Genomic DNA, 21052 nt, shown 5'->3' on the forward strand with positions numbered 1-21052 from the left:
CATAACACCCCTTGTGCCATGACTCACCCTCCCTAGCTAACCTTCTAATTATTTGTAATTAACAATAACAAGAAGGAACTGACATTTAAGTAGAGATGATCAGATGTGAGGATGAGTTCAGTGCAAATGCTTAGAGAGACAGAAAGAGCATCATATACTACAGAATAATTGTATAATTGTTCTGTGTACATTCCTCTTTTCAAAACCCACTGCCTGGCACTATCGTGTTCTGTGTCATTTTAGGAGATCTCTGACCTTGATTGGAAGCAGAGACCATCCACTTTAATTTCCACAAGTACTCATTATTAACAGAGGTAAGGCCATCTGAAAATCAGACTAGCTTTTAAAATTTTAAATGTAAAGCAACATCAAACGTAACTGTTGTAGCCTGTGCTAATATATACTACAAGGCATTTAAATTACCCTGAGCTTGTCTCAGCTGCCTTGAATTTCCCTGTAGTAAAAAGTCCAGCCTTTCCTGTTCTGCCCACTTATTGCACTCTCATGCATCTTTTACTGCAGCTATCCATGACTTAATGCAATGGCAGACATGAGAAGCTGGCTTTGAGGATGATACGCAAATTGCTTTTTTCCCTTTCTATAGAAGATTGAACTTGCTTTGATGGCATAACCTTGCTTCCTTTCTTCCGCTCTCATTGACTTTCCTCCTCTGCCACAGTCTACTTTAAAATGCATTATGCCTTCCATTTCTCCCATCAGAACCAGCAGGCTTAATCCCACTACAGAATCCCACTACAAAAGCCTTGTTACTTTCATTCCTCTAGTGAAGGCTATTCCAAAACAATAACACTACATTAAAATTTATTGTTTATAATAAATAAGGAAAAAAAGTCTTATAAACTATGAATCAGAGGCTACTTTATGAGCATAAAATGTCATATGTGTAGAATTTTCATGAGCTGTCAGAGTTTACTATTAGTTTGATTGTAATGCTTGTGTCTGTGAAACCCTTGAAGCATGACCAGGAGCAGGTGAGGTCTTCTGGAGTTGGCAGTAAGCTTCTTTTATTCATGGTGTTAACACCATTGCTGTTGTGGTCATTAGATGTGGAATATCAGGAATTGAATCCTTCAGAAGAAAGGTCCACAAGAATGTTGTAGATGACTGGGTTGTAAAGGATTATTGTTGTCTAGGAAGACCTAGTTGTGTGATAGGTTATTAGTCTCAAAGATCTCAAATCCAGGTAAACAATTTAAATGGGCTGGTATTTATTCCTCAGGGTAGGGAATAAGGCAAAAAAAAAGTCCACCTCTGACTAAGATTCTCTGTGTATGGAGAGACACCCATGCACCCATCCAATCACTTGTGGATAATGCTTGATTCACCTTTATGTAACTTTTGAAATCGTCAGCAGAAAATGGGCAGTCATTTTCATGATCATCCAATATCTGTAAGGAAGGCAGTGTGTGGACTAGTCTTCATTTCTGACCTGCCACAGAAAACATCAGCCTACAAACTGCCTAAGTGCTGGATGAGTTCATTCAGGACTTTACTCAGAATCCTTAGTGGAGGTAACTGTAAAATACCTTATTGCTTTTTTACCTCTGATGAAAAAGGGTTTAATAACTCTTTACCTGAGCCAGTTTGGTACTGATAATGCCTCATATCAATTTTATGTACATTTATGTTTTCATCATGAGGATTAAGGCATTTCTTTCAATAGTAAGCAGAAAAGGGCATTAAAAATGTCAATCAGCCTTGCTCCTGTTCAGATCATGTCTACTTACTATGGTCAACAGAAAATGTGGGATGTTTTTACCCATGATTTCAGAGTAGAGAAGAAAAATGCAATGGTTTCAACTGTAGCCAGTAAAACAATCTTTCAAATCAATTATGTTCCCATACCTGAGCTAATTTACATGGATAAATCCCAGAGGCTAAATCTTTACTTTCTATTATCCTAATTTCCAAACACATGAGGGACCCATGATATTTGTTTTCAAATATACATATTTAAATGGAGTTTAACCTCCTAATTTGTATGTCCTAGTCTAACATTGCAGCAATTCTGCCAATATGGATGTTCATAAGGCATAAAAATTATAAAATCAGACTAAATGCCATGGATTATTCTGATTGATTCCTTGGGTATGCATCTGGTTGGGAGTTCATAAATACCTATAAAAACCTATAATTTTTAAAAATTTGAATTTACATTTAAAACCCATTTAATCAGGCACAAAATTACCTGTCATTGATGGGCAGTGAAAGGATAATTCTCTGATATGACTATTTTCAGAAGTAATGAAATAGGTTTAAAGTAACAAAATATTCTTCTAGTTTCCAAAGTAACCTGGAGAATATTGGAAACTTTATTCAATATTGCAAAGCAGCATATACTGAAACTGTTTTGTTTTTTCTCATATGTATTATATATAGAAACTTAATGAAATAGAATAATTTCAGGAAAGGATTACAAAATGCCCTAGAATACTTGAGTTACTAGTGGCATCAGTGGGTAATGCATTTTTTTAATGCTGAAGCATGACCTGTTTGAATAATTATCTTGACTTGTTTGCTCTCAGCAGATTAGTGCACTCACTCGTACAAGTATGTATGTATACTTGAAAAATATATTTTCAAACTTCATAAAGATGTTTTAATAAGAGTACAACAGTTTTTTTTCCTTGTCAAAGTTATTTCATCATGTCCAGTGTTCACAGCTGGCGAACCTTTGTGCTTTCACCTAATCTTTTAATCCTTACATTTCCTTTCAAGTAGATATACTCCCAAACTAGATTTTATGCTGTGTTTTTTCTGGGTTTCAATATAATAGGACAGTCGCTGGACCAGCATAAAATGCAGACCACATCTTTCAAGAAAAGGTAAGACATTTGTTATACAGAAGATATGGACAAGTGCCTTTCTAATATTTATCTTCCTGTAAGCAGAATTCCAAGAGGGAGTTACGTGCTTAAGTAAAGAAGACCAGGTAGTGCACTACAGTATCTTATTTAAGACAGGATCCACCCTGAGAAAGAATTTCAGAGCCTTTGTTCCTGATGTAAGTTCTTATACCGAGAATTTTAAAATGGCTTTCCTTCTTTGGGCTCAGAGACTAGGACGAAGGTACCTTGAAAAGTGTATTTCTCCTTAACATGATCTAAACATCTTTCTTGTTTTGCAATATTAAAATAAATAGTGAGGTAAGGCTACAGAGCAGAAGCTGCACTAAGCAGAAAGATACATAAGGATTTAGCAACCACTGAGCATAAACACTGCAAACAAATAGCTGATTCACTTAACTTATTTTAGTGAGCTTATCAACCATCCACAAACAACTAGCATCCTGGAGCCTTTACATACATTTTTAAATATTCTACATTAAAAGCTGGTTTGTTTGCTTACACAAGCCTGAATTATAGCCACACAAACATGATTTTGGTACACAAAGAAATCATAGCAGCTGAATAAAGGTTTGCACTTTCTCTAGAGCACAAAAGTTGAACAAAAAGTGGTTTCTATGTGAAGTACTATCGCTCTTGTAAATTTTGTTTCTGAAATACACACAAACTGTATGTTTATTGGTGTCTTAAACAAAAAGGGAGATTTTACTTTGTTAGGGAAAAGAACACAACAGTAGCTATATGTGTGCAGCAGAATTAGGTAAGCCATGGCCTCTCAGGAATAAAATCAGCCATTATCCCTTGAAGAAAGTAGACAGCTGGGAAGCTGAATTCTGCTCAGTATAGCAAGTATATATTTAACTTCACTGAACTACCTTGAGTTACATTAATGAATCCATCTGAAGAACTCAATTGGGTCTTCCTGTCTAGACTTGAGAAGTAAATAAATATTACCTAATGCATGGCATTCAATACAACAAACCCCATCACAGTTATATACGCTTGTTGCAAGATGAAGCAAGCCAGAAATGAGTACTCTGCTCACTATTTCAGATTGGCATCTGTACTTTGTTTTGTCTGCGTTTTATTACTCTGCCTGTTCCTTACATTCAGCTGCTGTGATTGATACACTGACGGCAATTGATGTTGTTCAGAAAAGGCCTCATTCAGTTATAAGAACAATAGGTCAATAAGCAATTAACTGCTTGCTGTTGCATCAGAACAGTTACTTGAAGACAGCTGTATGTTTATACAGGTCCAGGTGCTATACAAAATCTAAGAGAAATAAGCCCTGTCTACAAGTCAGACAATTTCCCCTTGCCTGAAGTCCATGATTTCTCCATAATTGCACCTATTTGCATGTTTTTAACTGATAAATGGCACTGCCTTCAGTTTTGGAAAGACATTAGTCATGTAAGTGGATATTTAGAAGCAGTAGGATTGCAGAAAGCAGCAGGCCATCCCTATGTTGGTGTCAGAAAACTTAGTGTCAACTTTGGGCTTACTCTACCCAACTGATAGCTTTAAACGGCCACAAGTGTTACTAAAACAATTTATGGTATACACAATTCACCCTTTAATTTTTTCACCCTTTTGATTTTACTTCACTGGGGTAACCATTTAACTAAGGGTAGAAAGACAAAATAAAGCTCAGTAGAGGTGAAGTGACAGGCATGGTAAATTCATTCTGCTGTTGAGATATCAGGATTCTCAGCTCCTTGATAAGAACAATGCTTTTTGCAGCAAGCAGAGAATTTACAAAGCCTCTTATCCATCAGTCTCCAACATACTACCCAGAAGAAAGCGTTCTTTTCAGTGAGCATTAAACATCAATTTTGAGATGTAGTATCTTGAAAAGATCCATAGTTTTGTTTTAAGCTCTTAAGTGTCAAGGCCTACATCACTAGTCTGTAAGCTCCATCAGCAGTTATTTTAGGATGGCAGCTATAATTAACAATAGCCATGGTGGTGTTTGTGACTGCAAGCAGGCATAGAAACAGATAAACCTGCCTACCCTTCATATCCAGACCTGTAGCAGACTTTTGAATATAGAAAGCAAATCAAAAGCAAATCTGAGAGATTTCTTGTAATGCAAAGTAAAGCATGCTCAGTTATACTGGAGAAAGAGTAGAGAATGATGTTTCAGATTTCCATTCTTTATTGCCAACAGATTTATATTCAAAATGCCAAGATCCAAAAAAAAAAAAAGTAATAAATACTTCACTTTAGGCTGTAATAAATTAAAAAAAAATTAACAAGGAATGCACTTTGCCAGCCACAAGTGTGGGTATTTTTGAAAAATAAGGAAAAAAACAGTATGGCCATAGTTCACAGTTAAGCAACCAGAAGCTGCTTGTTACAATTATCCCCATCAACGGAGCTCACCCTTCCCTCCCTTTCCAGATGTGTATTCACAGTTTATCTCCATCAGAGATGCTCTCTTACAGAGCCAACAGACACACTCTGCTCCGAGTTCAAGTCAAATTATATCTTTAACACACATGAAGCAAGGAAAACTATGATCCGAAGAACTCCTTGTCACAACATTTTACTCCAACAAGTAGGTTTAGGCTTCTAATAGATGTGTGCCCAGCACACTTGGACAGTCCAGTTTTCGTACCACCACACATCCATCATCAACATACTAGTTGCTTCACCATCTCCACTGTAGATTCACAGTGAACAAGAGAGTCCATTTGGTTTAGCAGAGTAAATTCCTTCAGTTACATCGCTGCAGCAGCATGTTGAGAGCATATTCCATTCTGTGTTTTAGTTCCAACGAACACCCCGAAACCAGAAGAGTTGTCAGACGAAAGGTTGTGGATATCCTGTCTTCATTTATGTAGGTAAGGAGATATTCCTCACTCTGATTGCAAATTATGACTTTTGTGTGATCATGGTAGAAGTTCACCTGTAAAAGAGAATAAGCTGCTGTTGGTCTCCTTTCTCCTCTCAATTTCTGAGATTTACCTAGTTTAATTGCAATAAAGTATTTTAAGACATTTTCTCTGGTGATGTTACCACACTTACTTGAAACGTGCCATCATTGAAGAGCATCATTAATGCTTTATCAGACTTGAGCCACTGTAAGAGGTAAAGCCTGGGCCTGCGTACATCTGTTAGGCTGGGCAAGTCTCCTCCCTAGGAAAGGGAACAGACTACATTAAGCACTCAGTTTACATTTAGTGTATTTTTACAGCTCAGGACCCTGAAGGTGCTGAACTTACATCCATAAGGTTCTCCTCCATATAGTGAGAGAAATACTTCAGTACAGTTACTTGGCTAATAAACTGTTCAGGGGCCTCTGTGGCTGAGAAGACAGAGCATTGGCCTAGCTCAGCATAGTAATGCACTGTCCTGAAAGAGGAAAAAAAAAAAAGGTGTAAGTGATGAGAAACACATATTTCATGTTTAAACTGCTTTAGTGAGTTGTTTAGTTGTTTGCTTTGTAATGATTCTTACTTTTTGTCTGGCAGAAGGCTCATATGTGCCCCATTGTTGAAGAGGACACCAACAGTGTGATCTGACAGCTGGTACCCAAAGCCATACTTGTTGGAGTAGTCCACCCATTTTGTAACCCACTGGAAGGACGCTGCCAGCTGTTCTTTGGGATTGCTGTCTGCTTCTGGCATATTCTCCAGACATCCCCTCAATACTCTTGCAACTGTATCAGCAACGCTTCCCATAGTACTGTCTTCCAAACCTAAAAAAAAAGAATTATTAGACTGACAAGAGCACACAGAGAGACAATTTTCATTCTAAGCTTTTGAGTTACATAGATTTTAAGAAATGCAGCCTTAATGACTTTCTAGTTTAAATTTTTCAAAATTATTGGCTTTTACAACATCAAAAATAAAGAGTATAAAAGCAATGTTTGCTTCAAGCTTTTAAGATACGAGGAAAATTAAGCAGGATTCAGACTTAGACATCACATTTTGCTGCACTTACACTCACTGCTACTGCTGCAGCTTCCCAAAGTTCCTCTGACTATCATCCGAATGGAGTCTCCAATCTGCCTAGTTTCTGGCAGTGCTCCCGGCTTCACCACTGTTGTGATAAGAGGCTGAATCTCCTAGAAGAGATGTCAGACACGTAAACATCAAAACATAACACAAGTCAAGGCTTATACACAAGTTTTGCATGGCTCTCCTGTTTCTCAACAAATGATAAATTCTAGGGAAACTGGTATTCACGTACAAAGATTACAAAGGAGCTGCTGCTAGACTTAGCTCAGAGCAGCACTCCAGGTCTCTCCCTTCTTTAGATCTTCAATTTGCATCTCACAGGCTATTAATCAGTTTTCTGCTCTCCTGCCCTAGCAAGGGAGCAGTTGTGTGCAGGTCTGAACACCAAATAGTAAAAGAGAGATTTCAGCAATTTATTCTTTTAAGAAGCCCTAGTTAATCATGAACTGAAGCCCTGTATTTGGAATATTGAGAAATAGCTCCTGGCAGACAAGTTAACGCACAGGCAACAATGGAGTCTAGGCAGATACTATAATTATTCAAAAGCCAAAATTTATGGTCTCCCTACAAAGGCTACCATACCTTTGTGATGCTTGTTTAAGCCCTCTTAAAGCAGCTCTGCTAATCATTTAAGCTTGATTATGCTGTGTACAGCCCCAGTTCTGATACCCAAGTCAAATATAATTTAATTATAGCTACTCCACCCAACTGTTACTAGATTTGAACTGCACTTGCATATACCTCATCTGTCTTGTGTTTAGGGGCCTGCTGGGTTATCGATGTCTTCTTCAAATCATGTCTGAGCTTGTAGATTTCTTCATCTTCTTTAGCTAGCCTGTCTGCAACACAGGGAAAAAAATATTTAACTCTGAATCTGGAAGTGCAATTGAATTATAGAAATCATAACAAGTTAGCTGCAGAAAACACATTGTGTCTCTCTAACAGCTTCTTCTAAGCCTACCATAGTCTCCCAGAGAAATGATGCCCTTATACACAAACCACTCAAAGAGACTAAATTTCAATAGACTTTACAAACTAACTGATGACCAGTATAGATATGGATGCTGTAAGAAACATTTATGTAAGTAAACTAACATAAGTGGGCAGGCTAACATCCATACTTATTGAGAAAAAAAGTCAAAACCCACCCAGGAAAGCTTGAAGACATAGATACCAGTGTTCTGTTGCTACCTAACAGATGTACACCTATATGAAACTGATGCAACAGAGATAAGTGGACTGTATCTAGACTTTAAACTTACTATGTGTGTCCAAGTATCTGGCCTTATCCTTTTTTCCCCCAAAGAGAGCAGCAGCTGCTTTTTTGAAGAAATTTTTAGCAGGACTTGACAAATGGAAATCAGGGACGGTGTGACAACAGCTTGCAGAAAGTCTATCAGGTGTAAAGCCCTGTGGAAATACAACACAATTTTTAGACCACAGGCTGCATTTCTATGTTGATTTTGTTTTTTACAAACTAATAGCAGACAGTACAAACCTGTAAGAAGAATTCATGTCGAATTATTTCATCTAAACTGGGTCGATCTTCAGGGTTTTTTGACAACATGCTAGCTATTAAGTGTTTTGCAGGTGCCAAGAGAGATGACGGCAGGCTGTATCTTGCTTCCCTTATACATCTGTATGTTTCTTTAAGATTTGTAGTCTCAAACGGGGGCCTTCCCAACAGCATTGTATACCTGTTTAAAGGCAAAGGAAAATTGTTTTATTTCACACACTTACCATACTGTGTCTACAGCTACAAAACAGGCTGTGTCTATCTCCCAACATGAAGAATGTATAAAAGGCTGTAAAATGGATGCAGCACTGTGTCCCCTTTGAACTCTCAAAAGCCTAAGCCAGTAATAGATATAATACATTTCAAAGGCAGGAAAGTACTTACATTACACAGCCTAAGGCCCATATATCAGATTCACAGCCATGCCCTTGTTTGTTGAGGACTTCTGGAGAGAGGTAATTTGGTGTGCCACATATTGTTCTGAAAAATCAAAGACACCACAGAGCTGGTTAATATTTCAAGTAGAAAGAGGAAGGAGCTATTTTTCATAGGGCAGGTTTTTCCTTCAAGTTCTGACACCTAAAGAGGAGCTGTAGGAACTTTCATAGCATATATATTTTTTCATTTTATCTTCATGATAATGGAGGGGCAATAACTAGCTTTTGCTATGGAACATGACTCCATTTTCATATGAAATTAGTTTCATTTACTGCTAGACTAGATATTTTTGATGCTCCTACCTCCTCCTGTGCTCCAGTGGTTCCAGCCTAGCTGCCAAGCCAAAGTCACCAAGCTTCAATTCCATGTTCTCATTGATAAAGAAGTTACCTGGCAGACAAAGAAATTCCAGTCAATCCATCTCTGGCAAGGTAGGAAGGTATTTGCCACAGGTGCTGAGTCATACTTTGTTCAGAGCCAGAAGCTAGGCAAGGTTTTTTTTTTTTAAATTACGGGATGACATTAAGCATTCCTACGCACCATGAGTTTCCACTGTAAAGACAGACTAAGCTGATTCTACTAAACAATCACCATACAAGCATAAAGTGGTACAACTTTACAGGGCTGGAGGAGTATGTTTAGAAGTTGCAGAACTTACCTAGTTTAAGATCCCTGTGTAAGATTTCCTGTTCATGAAGATACTTTAGTCCTGACACAATTTGCCTGAGGTAGTATCGTACTTCTGGTTCTGTCAATACCTTCCTCGCTTTTAAGATGTGAGCCATTGACTGCAGAAGAAAAGCAAAAGGCAGAAATGTTACTGACAATTCATGCACAAAATTCACCTTAAGCAACCGTAAATGAGTACATTGAGAAACAGCAACTAAAGCCACAAAAAATAAGTTTTACACATAACACATTTAAATTAGTTGCACATTCCAGGTAAGTAAATACCAATTTCTCCCAGTTGATGCTCACCCTTCTACTACAGTATTCCAGAAGAATGTAAATATTCTCTCTGTCTTCAAAGTAGTGGTAAAACTGCACAACATGTCTATGATTAAGCATTCTGTGCAGCTCGATCTCTTTATCAATCTGTGAAGACAAGATAGTGGGAAAGAAGAAAGGCGTTGTTAGCCTGACTTCCACAAGATTGAGCAGACAGCTCTATCAGAACCGTTTCAGGAAAAGGGGTAGGCAATCCAGCACACAAAGAGTTTGGAGGAGGAAAAAAAGAAATCATTAATGCATGCATACCTTCTCCCTTTGATGAGGTTTTGCTACTCTGCTGTGAGGAATGATTTTCGCAGCATAAACTTTATTTGTCGTCAGATCTGTCATCTCGTAACACTTGGCAAATCCACCCTAGAGAGACATAGGAGAAAAAGGCAATTAGAGCAGGTATAAATGCAGTCCTGCACTTAGTCATTCACCAGCTCATGTATTAGTCAAGAAGGGCAACTTCCTTAGCAAAGGGCAATTTTCTCAGGACAGGTCCTGGGTTCTAAGGACAGGTCCTTGGCAGGCTAGGCTTGCGCTCCCCACTCCCCGCATGCACCATCCAAGTCTTTCCCGCGGGCTCCCCGAGCCGAAGGCACGATTCCGGGGCAGCAAGGGCGCTCGGACCCATAGCGCCCAGCCCGGGCGGCGCTGGCCAGGTCGTGCGCGGCAGCGCGGCGCACTCCGCTCTCCGGGGGAACGCATCCCCGCAGGGGCAGCGCCCGCCGGCCACCCCGCCGAGGGGCGGCGGGCTGGGAACACCGGCCGTCGCCTCGGGAGGGCACGGGGCTTGCCGCGGCCATTACCTTTCCGAGCACCTTGCCGCGGCAGTAACGCCTCCCCGTCGTGGGGTCGGTTATAATCCGGGAGACCTCGGCTGCGGGGTGGCCGTGCTGGTGCGGCGGCTCCTCCGCCTTCTTCCTGCGCGACTCGCCGCCGGCCGCCCTGCCCGCCGCCGCCTCGCAGCCCTTGGCACCGCCGCCGCCCGGTGGGTGGGCGATAGTCCGTAGGAGCTCCATCACCGCACCCCGCCGGCTCCGTCCTGCCTGCCCGCCTCAGTCCCACTCCACCTGCCCTACCCTTCCCACCCGCTCTGCTCACGACGCCGAGCGGTGTCTCGGCTCGCCCTTTATGGAGCGGGTGGTGGCTCCGCCCCACGCTGCGGGGCGGTCCCCGCTCGGTCCGCACTCCGCTCCGCCCGCCCGGCGCGGCCCGGCCCCGCCCCGCCCCGGCCCTGCGGAGCGCTGAACAGCACCGGGCTGACCTGTTCTGCCTTCTCTCGCCGGGCTGTCCTGTTCTGCCCTCCCTTGCCCAGCTGTGTGGCGGGAGCAGAGCGGAGCGGCGGGGCGAACAGGCTCCTATCCCCCGACAGCGGGGAGGCTGACCTGGCCGCTACCGTCCCGTGTGGGAGCTCGTCAAAGACAGCTGCAGCATGGGAGGTGTTTTCCTCGCTCGAGGATGGCTGTGTGCGGGGCAGTGCGCGTTGGTGATGGACGGCCCGAGCTGTAGGAGCAGCCCCGTAACGCGTGCCTGTTGCTGGAGGAAGAGGAGTTTGTCCCACCTGTGCCAAAGCAGCTCCAGCACAGCTGAGAGACAGACAGGGCCAGCATGGCGTCGAGGCCCATGGGCCTGCTCAGACAGTAGGAATCAGTGGCATGAATGCCCCACTGCCAAGGGACTGTCGTGTCCCTCCCTTTGTAAGGAGAGCTCATGCCTAGGGACAGCCCCCCGCAGCTGTCTGACAACAGTCAGCTCTAAAATCTTCATAAGCAGCAAATAAACCAAGTTGGAAGGTGCCTGAAGGCAATTGTAGTATAGGGCCTCTGTACAGACAGCTGCTAGAAAGTGAAGTCTAGTCTGGGAAAAAAATAATGAAATGTGAAGCAATTTTACATTTCTCCTTTCTGCAGATGCAAAAATGCCAAAATTCATCATTTCTTAGTGTGTGACACGTTTCTGAAGGAGTATTTTCTTGTTGGCAGACAAAATACTTCTACCTGCTTTTGTTGCTGGTAAAAATCAAAGACTAGCTGGTTTGGTAGGAATGACTCTCAGAGCATGTAACTGTAAGTTATTTCAGTGTCAGTCCCTTAAAATCTCTCATTTCACATCTTAAAATAACAGAATAGTCTAATTTTAGAGTGTCAGCAACAGGATGCATGCCTCAACAGAACACGCAAAGTCCCCCCAGCCAAAACCAGCAAGAGTGTAGAACAACAATATTTGTTTATTTGTTTCTCTCCATAGGTGTTGCTTTTGGAAGGTGCTGAAGTGTTAAATATACTGGGTTGTGTACACTCTTTGTCTGCAGTTTTTTGATGGACATTTGCTGCTGCATTCAGGTGCCTTCCTAGCTCACTCTGAAAAACCTAGTCAAATCACATTAGTATTACTAGTCATTAACCATAAGGGTATAGGTAAAAAGAAAAAGAAGGAAAAATTGGGATACATAGACACTGTTCAGTCCTGTGCCCCTTTAGCCATTTGTCTTACAGGCATTGACTTCCTAGACAAATATTTCTACCCTCACATAACCTTACCTTTCCACAAATTAGTACCCGTTTTTGCAAAATAAACGTGGTTTCTCTTTGCTTTGTTAAGTGTCAGTACATTGCTCTGATCTGCTGCACTTAAAGGCTTTTGGGGGATAAGGGAAATAGGCAGAATAGAAGTACACGCTTTCCATCTTCTGGAAAGAAATGGTACTGCACATGGTAAAAAGCGCAAGAAATACCAGCTATGTCTGGTAAAGGTTTAGGGAAGATAGAAGATTGTTAAACTTGGCTTTAAGAGGACACAAGCACGGGGTTAAAGTACACAAAGTGTTCTGATAAGCAGGACTGACACTATTTATTCTCACCTACTTTGCTGAAACAAAGTATTTAAGCTGTGTTCCCCGAGTTACAAAAGGCCCTGAGGCTGCTGGGCTGTCCCATGCAGAAGTTACTCAAAGGCTGATTTTCTCACTTTCTGATAGGGACCATTTACCTAACGCTCATCTCAAGGTGCCAAGTTCGCCGTACTGTTTATTGTGAGGTTTTACAAAGCAAACTTGCTTTCTTCTAAAGGCGATCTCTTGAATAAAATAACATTGTAGTTACAAGAACATTTGTAATTTTTTTATATTTTTATATTTTGCAGAGGAAAGCCATTCTAGCCTGTGCTCTATAATCTCCATTTTTTTTTCCAAATTACGTTAGCAAAATGCTCAAATTTTGGGGACTACCTGCAGCCTGCACAAGAAACTTATTTGAAAACTGGCTAAGATAGCAGCAGCTCTGTAGCCAAATCAGTATACAGCGTTACAGTTTCCCTGCCAAGAAACAGGGCAAACCTAGCGCAAACTCAGGCTTCAGGCATTCATTCTGTCTGTTTCTAGAAAACAGCAATCATATATTCCTGCAGGTCCATTTTGACGCAGGTATGGAGCTGTTCATAAAAGCCATGTTACCAAGGGTCTGTGGAGACTGTGTGTGCATAAATCCCTGGTTCAGATGAGGGATGGGAATTTGACAGTCAGAAGCTGTCTGATCAGAGGCTTGTGGGAAGAAGGTCTTATCAGGAGCCGCTTATTCTTACCCTAACATTATAGAAGTGAGGTGTCCAGAGACTTAAATTTCCAGAAAGAAGAACATTAAATCCTGGATTTCATGACTGGACTTCATGAATATTACAGGACTTCCTGGACTTCATGAATATTACAGAGCTTCATCACTGTATTCATGAGCATGATTTTGCCAGGGAAACCAAATCTTTATATGAAATCTGGACTAACACTGTATACATGGCTTCCAGACTGACTCTCAGCTGGACTTTCTGAATATTTGGTGTCACTACTACTATTTCCCTACCCAGTATGCCAATTTAAGCCAATTCATTATGCTCCTACATAATTCATGCCGGACTTGGGTGGCAGCCCACACTTATTTGGCAGGCAGTCCTGACCTTTCACCTGGCTGGCCTAATAATTTGATTTCTGCTATCAGGTTAGCTGATAGCTCTCCTGCTTCAGGTTAGCTTTTCGTAGAACCTTTTTTTTTCATTTAACTGGTCATGGAGTGCCCTCAGCTGTTAAAGTGAGGTTATGGCAGTCTGTCCTAAAAGAAGTGTATTCTACTTAAAGATGGGGCAAATAAATGAGTTCAATGAATAGCATGTTCCCTGGATTATGTATCAACATAAATGTCTCAGGTTGACTATATCCCTAGTTGTCTTGTTCTGTTTATGCTGAATAATAAGTTTTTTATCCCCAGTTGTCTTGTTCTGTTTGTGCTGAATAATAAGTTTTGCACCTTTAAGATTTGTTCCAGAGAGTGAAGGGGAGAGAGAAGAAGAGTGCAGTTTGTTTTCAGACACTGCACTCACTCCTCCACACTCCTGCTCCTGGACTGTGTTGTCTGCGGGATAGCCAGACAGCAGGACAGAGCTCTCCTTTGTTTTAGTTAGTTTTAGCTAGCTGAGGCAAAGAAGTTCCCCTGGACTGTGGTTTATTTTTTTTTTTCCTTTTCTTTGGACCTGTTTAAACTTGCTCTGGACTGAACACCCAGCAGAGCACCAGCAGCGTGGCATTTCCAGCACCGGAGGGACTGATAAGAGACAGAGTGAGCTGAACTGCAACCCGGGGAGGGGACTTTCTCTGTTTTTGTCATCTCTTTTGGAGCAGCAAGAGGTCTTATTGTTTAAAATTGTTTAGGTTTTATTGTTTAATAAACAGTTTTTTTCCACTTTTCTCCAAGGAGGTATTTTCTCCCAGACCAGTTGGGGGGAGGGGCCGATTGAATCTGCTTTCCTAGAAGAGCCCCTTTAAAAGTTCTCTCCCAAATTTGCCCTAAACCAAGACAATATATAAGCAGCTTACTTCTAGAACATCACCCTATAGAAAATGTCTTATTAAAATTGGGGCTTTTACACAATGTTCTTCATGATCCTTTGTGACTTGTGTCTATTGCTAATCTTACTTCACTTTACTGTGAAGTAAGATTGATTGACTAAGTCTCACTTCTCCGTTTATTACTGTCTTGTTTTAGGGCAAATTTGGGAGGAAACTTCTAAATGGGTATTTTTTAGAAAGCAAATTCAAGTGGCTCCTCCCTTCTACTGTTTCAGAAAACATTTCTTTGGAGAAAAGTGGAAAAATTGTTTATTTAACTAGCAAGGTACTTACAAACATGAAAAAAATTAATAATATTAAACAGTGGAACTTTTTGTTGTTCTGAAGAGATGGGAAAGTCCTTGTCATGGGGTGTGCCTTGGCTTGCTCAGTCCTCCTATGCTGGACAACGCCACCTCCTGGTTCCCAATAGGCCACAGGTGTGAGCTCCCGGGGTTTTTCTGGGTTTTTAGTCCAGAGCAGGGCTGAACCGCTCCGAGAAAAGGAAAAGCCACAGTCTGGGGAGCTTCTCTGTCTCAGCCAGCTAAAAATTAGCTAAAAGCAAAGGAGAGCTTCCTGTGCTGTCCGTGCTGCAGACAGCGCAGTGTGTGAGATGGATGAGGGGAGCAAGTGCCGTCCCTGAGAACAAACTCTGTGCTTCTTCTCCCCCTCAGCTCTCAGAACCAGCCTGAAAGGTGCAGAACGTAATACCCAGCATAAACAGAACAGACAGCTGGGGATACAAGCATCATAAAGTCACCCTCACCCTAGGACAATTACCTAATTTATCCTGTTAATTTTCAGTTCCATACCAGCCTTTCCTCACCACTCCATATGGGTCTGTATGTTCTCTGTTTTTGTTTTCCACACTTTCCCTGTTATCCAGGGCACTAGTTTTTGTGTTTCCAGTGAAGTATTCATTTCTAAGTTTTCTAGCATAGGCATCCTTAACAACTAAATTATAAAACACACAAAAACTGGACTAGGTATAGAATTAAACATTTGCTTTTCAGTTTGTCTCTTCCCTTGCAGGATTTTGTTGTCGTAGATTGTTCTTATACACAGGTATGATAGCATTTTTTTTTTTTAAATCACTGCAGAGCTAGTGCAAAACACTTGTTTCTGCTGTAATTCCTGTCTCTTAATTTTCTTTGTTTGAAGCTTGGCAATGTTTCCAAACACCTAAATTCTTTTGCAGTTTTGTTCGAAGTGATCTACTAATTAAAAAGTAGGCAGACTACCAAGAGCTCAAGGCAATCATATGTTTTCCCAGAAAGATCTCCCAAGAAAAGAGGAGGGTGTTTAGGGCAGTGGTCACACAGGCTGTGCTAGCTTTTAGTTCCTTCTGGGGTGGTGCCAAGGTCTGTTCCCTCCCTGCCTGCTCAGTGTAAGTTCCCAGGGGCTGGCAGGAGGACAGGCTTGCAGTTGTGGTGGTTATAGGATCCTGTATTTGGTCCCCAAAGACATGAAACTCTATTTCATTGAATTTAATGCATACTTACATGGTCAAGATTGATGGATGGTTCTGGAAGTTGTTCCCCCAGTACAGTGATAGAGTAGGAAAATAATATAGCTCCTGCCAAGGGTCAGTGTCAAGTGAAGACAATGTCAAAGAGATTATCTTCTTCTTCCTCACTACTCTCTTATTCTTCCCCTATGCTGCCTGGGTTGAATAATGTCACACAGCTTTATTTCAGGCACTAACCCCTGCCCTCAGAAAGTGCAGTAACACTTTCATACTGCATCTGCTTCTAAAGTGAAGTCAGACCACAGGTTTGCACGTGGTGTTATTTTTCTCATTTTATTTTTTTCACAGCTTGGCTTGTTTTTATTGCATATGCCAGATCGAAACAAAGATTATACTAACCTCAAAGTTGAGCACTGCAAAAGTAAAGGCTCTAAAGATTTTGCCTTTAACAGTTTTAAAAGAGACTACCATCAGATACATAATTTCCCTTGGTGAAGTTCCCTATGGCTACTATTTGCCACCTTTAAATGCACTGAGGAGAAACAAGAGTGCAAACTGCATTATTCATCCATAAGAAACTGTTAAACCTAATGACCACAAACACATGCAAATATTTCATGTAGTGTCCTGTAGGAATTACAGTCATTCTGGTTTTTTTCTGCAATGTAAATGCTCCTAAATGCTTTCTTAGTTTAAGAGCACTAGTTCACAATGCATTTAGGGAGACATCCTGGCACCGTGGCCACTTGGTCTGCTATCAGCATATTTTTTTCGGAAGCTGCCACTGTTTCTGGTGATTTTTGGTCCCATTTAAGGTACTTGAAACTTTGTGAGTCTACAACACCATGTGCTGGTGATGGAGCTGTTATGGCCAGAATTAGCCTGCCTCCTGTATAAATGACTGCTGGGCCCCTTATGCAACCACATTGATCATGCAGAAGGAACAAAGATCTGTCTGATGGTAGCTTCATGCCCAGTATTAGAGACACTTAGCTTCAAACCTGAGGAACAATTGGACTAGCGTTTTGTGCCCTAAAAGAAGTCTAGAACTGTCTATTTTGTGTTGGTGTTTATTTTTTTTTTCATTTAGCCCTTCTCAATGCCGAAATATCTTACACATAAAACCTCCTTGTTAAAGGAAATAATACCAAAGGGTAGTCAAAATCCTCTAAACAGAACAAAGAGGTCAGTACTTCAGTCAGTATGTTTCCCTCCTGATCTCCCTTCCCCTTTCCAATTTCAGTCTTTAAGTACTTCAGGATACAGGACAGGAGAGTTGCTTACCAATTAGGCTAAGTGCTTATTTTCTTTCTATGGATAGAACAGCAGCTTCCTGAATCCTAAGGGCAGAAGTCAGTGTTACTAGGGCTCAGATGACACAGACAACACAGGAACAGAGTTACGAGATACATGATGTAAGAGTCTATTGTCGGAACTCAGGACATCCCTCGGGGTGTCCAGCGTTGCTGGGACCCCTGCCAGGGGGCTCAGAAACCCTGGCACAGAGCCCAGAACACCTGTGGGTTTGATTATGACCCATGGAGCAAATTACCAGCCTTGTATGAAGACCTGCAAGCCACAGCAGTTTAAGTAATGCAATAATAAAAATCATCACTGGGTGAAAAAGTAGATTTTTGGGGTTTCTAGAATGGGGGTTTCAGGGACAAGAGGGAGGGATTTGGGCATGTCCAGCCTTTCTTCTTCTTCTTCTCTGCCTCCATCTTCTGCTCTGATGTTGGCGCTTTTAGATTGGTTTAGAGTAGAAGCTCACTGTCTAACATAGGTAATAGGTATTGGAAAGCAATTGTAAATATTGTATACGTAATTTTTAGTATAAAGAGATAACACTGCCCTGGGGGCAGGCAGTGTGCCTGGAACTGTCCTGCTGGACAGACCTCAGCAGGGCAGGAGGAAAATTTTTATAGAAAAGAACCAATAAACAACCTTGAGACCGAGAACTGAAGAACTCTGACTCATCCTTCCATCACGCGGGCCGAAGCAGAGACTTTTTACGCATCTCAGGGTCGCAGAACTCTGCGCCCCTCGAGAGTCTGTCATAGGTTATCTGTCTCTATGACACTCTCTTCTATCCAGAACAACCCTACCTGTTTTTTATGCATGTGCTGCCAGTAACTAGACATGTACAGGCCACTTCTGACTATGTATTATAAACATGAAACACAAGAGAGGAGAACATTTATGAGATTGTAAACTTTTTTTGCCTTTTTTTCTGTAATTATCTAGGATTTTAGAACAAAACAGATACAAAGAATCAAATGTTCTGGCAAACAGGAGTACCAGTCATTGTTCTTAATCCTCAACAGTTGCACTGATGTTCAAACAGGGCCAGACCGTGATGCATGTCTTCATAAGGCTTGGATACCGAGAAACTCTGAGAAATTAGAGTTGAAGGTAGGAGAGTTGAGGGTCTACAGAAAAATTAGTTACTGCATAATTAGATATGCACACCCTCTTAGCACTGTAGGTATGAGACGAGCTCGTTGCTACCAAAGGAGGACATGCCAGAAGCAATCCTTAATAGAGCAGAATAGAGTCTGCCCAGGAATAAAAAGTGGGCTGAAAGCTGCCATTGTCAGAGGCAAGTGAATCAAGCAACTCATCTGTGAAAGAAGGGCATCCTGTCCTCTCTTTCTCATTGGGATTTCATTAAACTAAATTAACAATCATTATCTTTCATAGATTTCTTCTATACACTGCTCTAAGATAAAAACATTGAAAAGATTGAAAAAGCATGTAGTAAGGAGGCTTAACATCGTATGTTACCATCAAAGCTTTGACGTGACAGAGGCATGTATTCAGAGATTCTGTGGAGAGCTGAGAACCACAGTTTTCAATATCCTCTTCCCTGACTTACATCAGAAGCTTTTCTTTGTTCCTTACCTTGTGTTATATATTGATATCTCCAGTTTTTCCAGGTAAAAGTATTTTCTACATTTATGTAAATATTTAAAAGGGGCTGGCACTAAATTTAGTTTATTGGAGTTACACCTGTCCTGTCTGCTGACCTGAAGCAATTGAAGCATGTCATTAGTAAAGTCAGTCTACCAAATGAAAACAGATCACACATTGATCAATGGCCTGTAAGAAAAGTTAAGACGTCTAGGAAAGAGTGATATATAAAGTCTGGTCCGCTGGCCTCTTTAACAATAGAAATGAGAGCAGGTGATATTTAAAACAGAATGGATGAAAGAAAAGATGAACAAAAAGGATGCCCTAAATAACTAGATGTGAAAATGAAAATCCCCACTAGATTTTTTTTTCAGCAACTCACTTTGATCCTTTCATTCCGGCATGCTTTTCTGATTAAAGCTATTGTTAACATCAGCCACCCAGGGAAGGTAGGTGGGCCAGTGCTGTACTTTCCTTTTCCTGGGTTTAGCTGTATGATCCACCGATGACCAAAGACCTCAGGCAGTTACTGGACATCTGCTTTTTAAACCCCAGAAGCCAGTACCTTGAATAAAGCTACTCATCTGTGGAAAAAAGCCCTACAGGGTAGCATATTTGACAAATGCAAACAAAGCCAGAACTATGAGAAAAAAACCTACTGGCAAAATGATAAATACACTTGCCAGGAGGGTAAATATTGCCCTCTGACCATGGGATATCTGTTTGGGTGTTGTCACTGCTCTGAAAGACTAGATACACACTGGGGAGTGAAAAATCTGTATACCTCCCAGCACCACAGCAGATGCTTTTCTGCACATCTGTGCTGCGAGGAGGCAGTTAGCACTGCCCAAAAGGAACACAAAAATTCAGTCCCACAACTACAGACTAACTCAATCATTTTGTCTAACACGGGGGACATTTGGGGAAAATTTTAATTCTATCAAATCCTTAGTTCTATTTCAAATTGACATTTTATGCTGGTTTGGCTTCTGGGTTCTCAGGAGGCCCTTAATGTTCAGTATTACTTTACATGGGACAGGTTTTAAGTTTTGAAAGCAGTTATTATTGGCTCAGATCAACCATAGCAAATTTATTGTGTAGCACACATGAGCTGCACTTTCATGTCTGAAGTGTACAGTAATGCCTCAGAGCAAATGTAAAATAATGTAGAAAAATAGCACTCAACAGAATTTACAACAAGGTAAAAAAAAGAATACAAGTAGTTATTGCAGCTCAGCAGTGTAAAGAGAAGCCTTGGCATCTGGCAAAGGGTGAGCCTTTAGAAAGGAAGTAAAACATTGCAAATATAAGTTTAGAAACAGGATGTGATAGCTTGGCCTACAGCATGGATTATTGGATTTTTGGGATGGGTCTGAGCTAATTTTAGCTCTCATTTCAAGTAAGGAGATCACTTCCTTCAGTGAATGCATAGCAGTGACCTTCACAGTGAACTGTGACGTTTCTCCTGCATTTAGCTTCAAATGTTTCTGCTTCTATTTTTGACTTTCAGAAGGGCTGGTGTGCTAAAAGAACTGTCTCTGTAGATATGTCAGCTCAAGTTTATGAAAAATATTACATCTCCCTCTGGTTTATATATTTAGGTTCCAATGGCAGAGATCCTGCCACTTGAAGTTTCCTGATTTTTTTTATTAGTTATCTCATTACTGTTAGAGTTAGATGACAGATTTAAGACTCATAGAATCAGCCAACTCCTGACTTAAAGAGACAGGGACAGTTTTCACTTATCTGTCAAGTAGTGACAGAGAGGCATGATCAGCATTCAAAATAATACCCAATTGATAATTGTGATGTATGAAGGAAATCACCCAATACACACATAAAATACCTATTTAAAAAAAACCAGAATTTTGTTTTACTGCCCTGCCCTTGGGGTCCTTGGTGATGGTCTATCTGGTTAGATGTGTGGTAGTTAAGGAAACATGGCTGCTTCTAGAAGAGCAGTCTTGGTTTGGAGAGGCAGAGAGTGAGCAGTCATGAGAAACTCTGGTTCCTATTCTT

At 41.1% G+C, this 21052-nt stretch overlaps 1 protein-coding gene across 1 annotated transcript; it reads right to left on the minus strand.

Annotated features, from left to right (window-relative positions):
- Positions 1-5002: 5002 nt before the first annotated feature.
- PLK2 (polo like kinase 2) lies at positions 5003-10855 on the minus strand. The gene is made up of 14 exons (XM_084224925.1): positions 10592-10855; positions 10044-10151; positions 9765-9881; positions 9445-9574; positions 9089-9176; positions 8733-8828; positions 8331-8529; positions 8095-8242; positions 7574-7671; positions 6816-6939; positions 6330-6570; positions 6095-6224; positions 5898-6008; positions 5003-5778 (listed from the first exon to the last, which is right to left on the minus strand). The coding sequence occupies exons 1-14, from the start codon at positions 10802-10804 to the stop codon at positions 5587-5589; spliced, it is 1995 nt and encodes a 664-aa protein (XP_084081051.1). The 5' UTR covers positions 10805-10855; the 3' UTR covers positions 5003-5586.
- Between the last annotated feature and the right edge of the window lie 10197 nt (positions 10856-21052).

The sequence above is a fragment of the Fringilla coelebs genome (genome assembly GCF_963513975.1).
Source record: "Fringilla coelebs genome assembly, chromosome: Z".
In the NCBI taxonomy this organism is placed as follows: domain Eukaryota; kingdom Metazoa; phylum Chordata; class Aves; order Passeriformes; family Fringillidae; genus Fringilla; species Fringilla coelebs.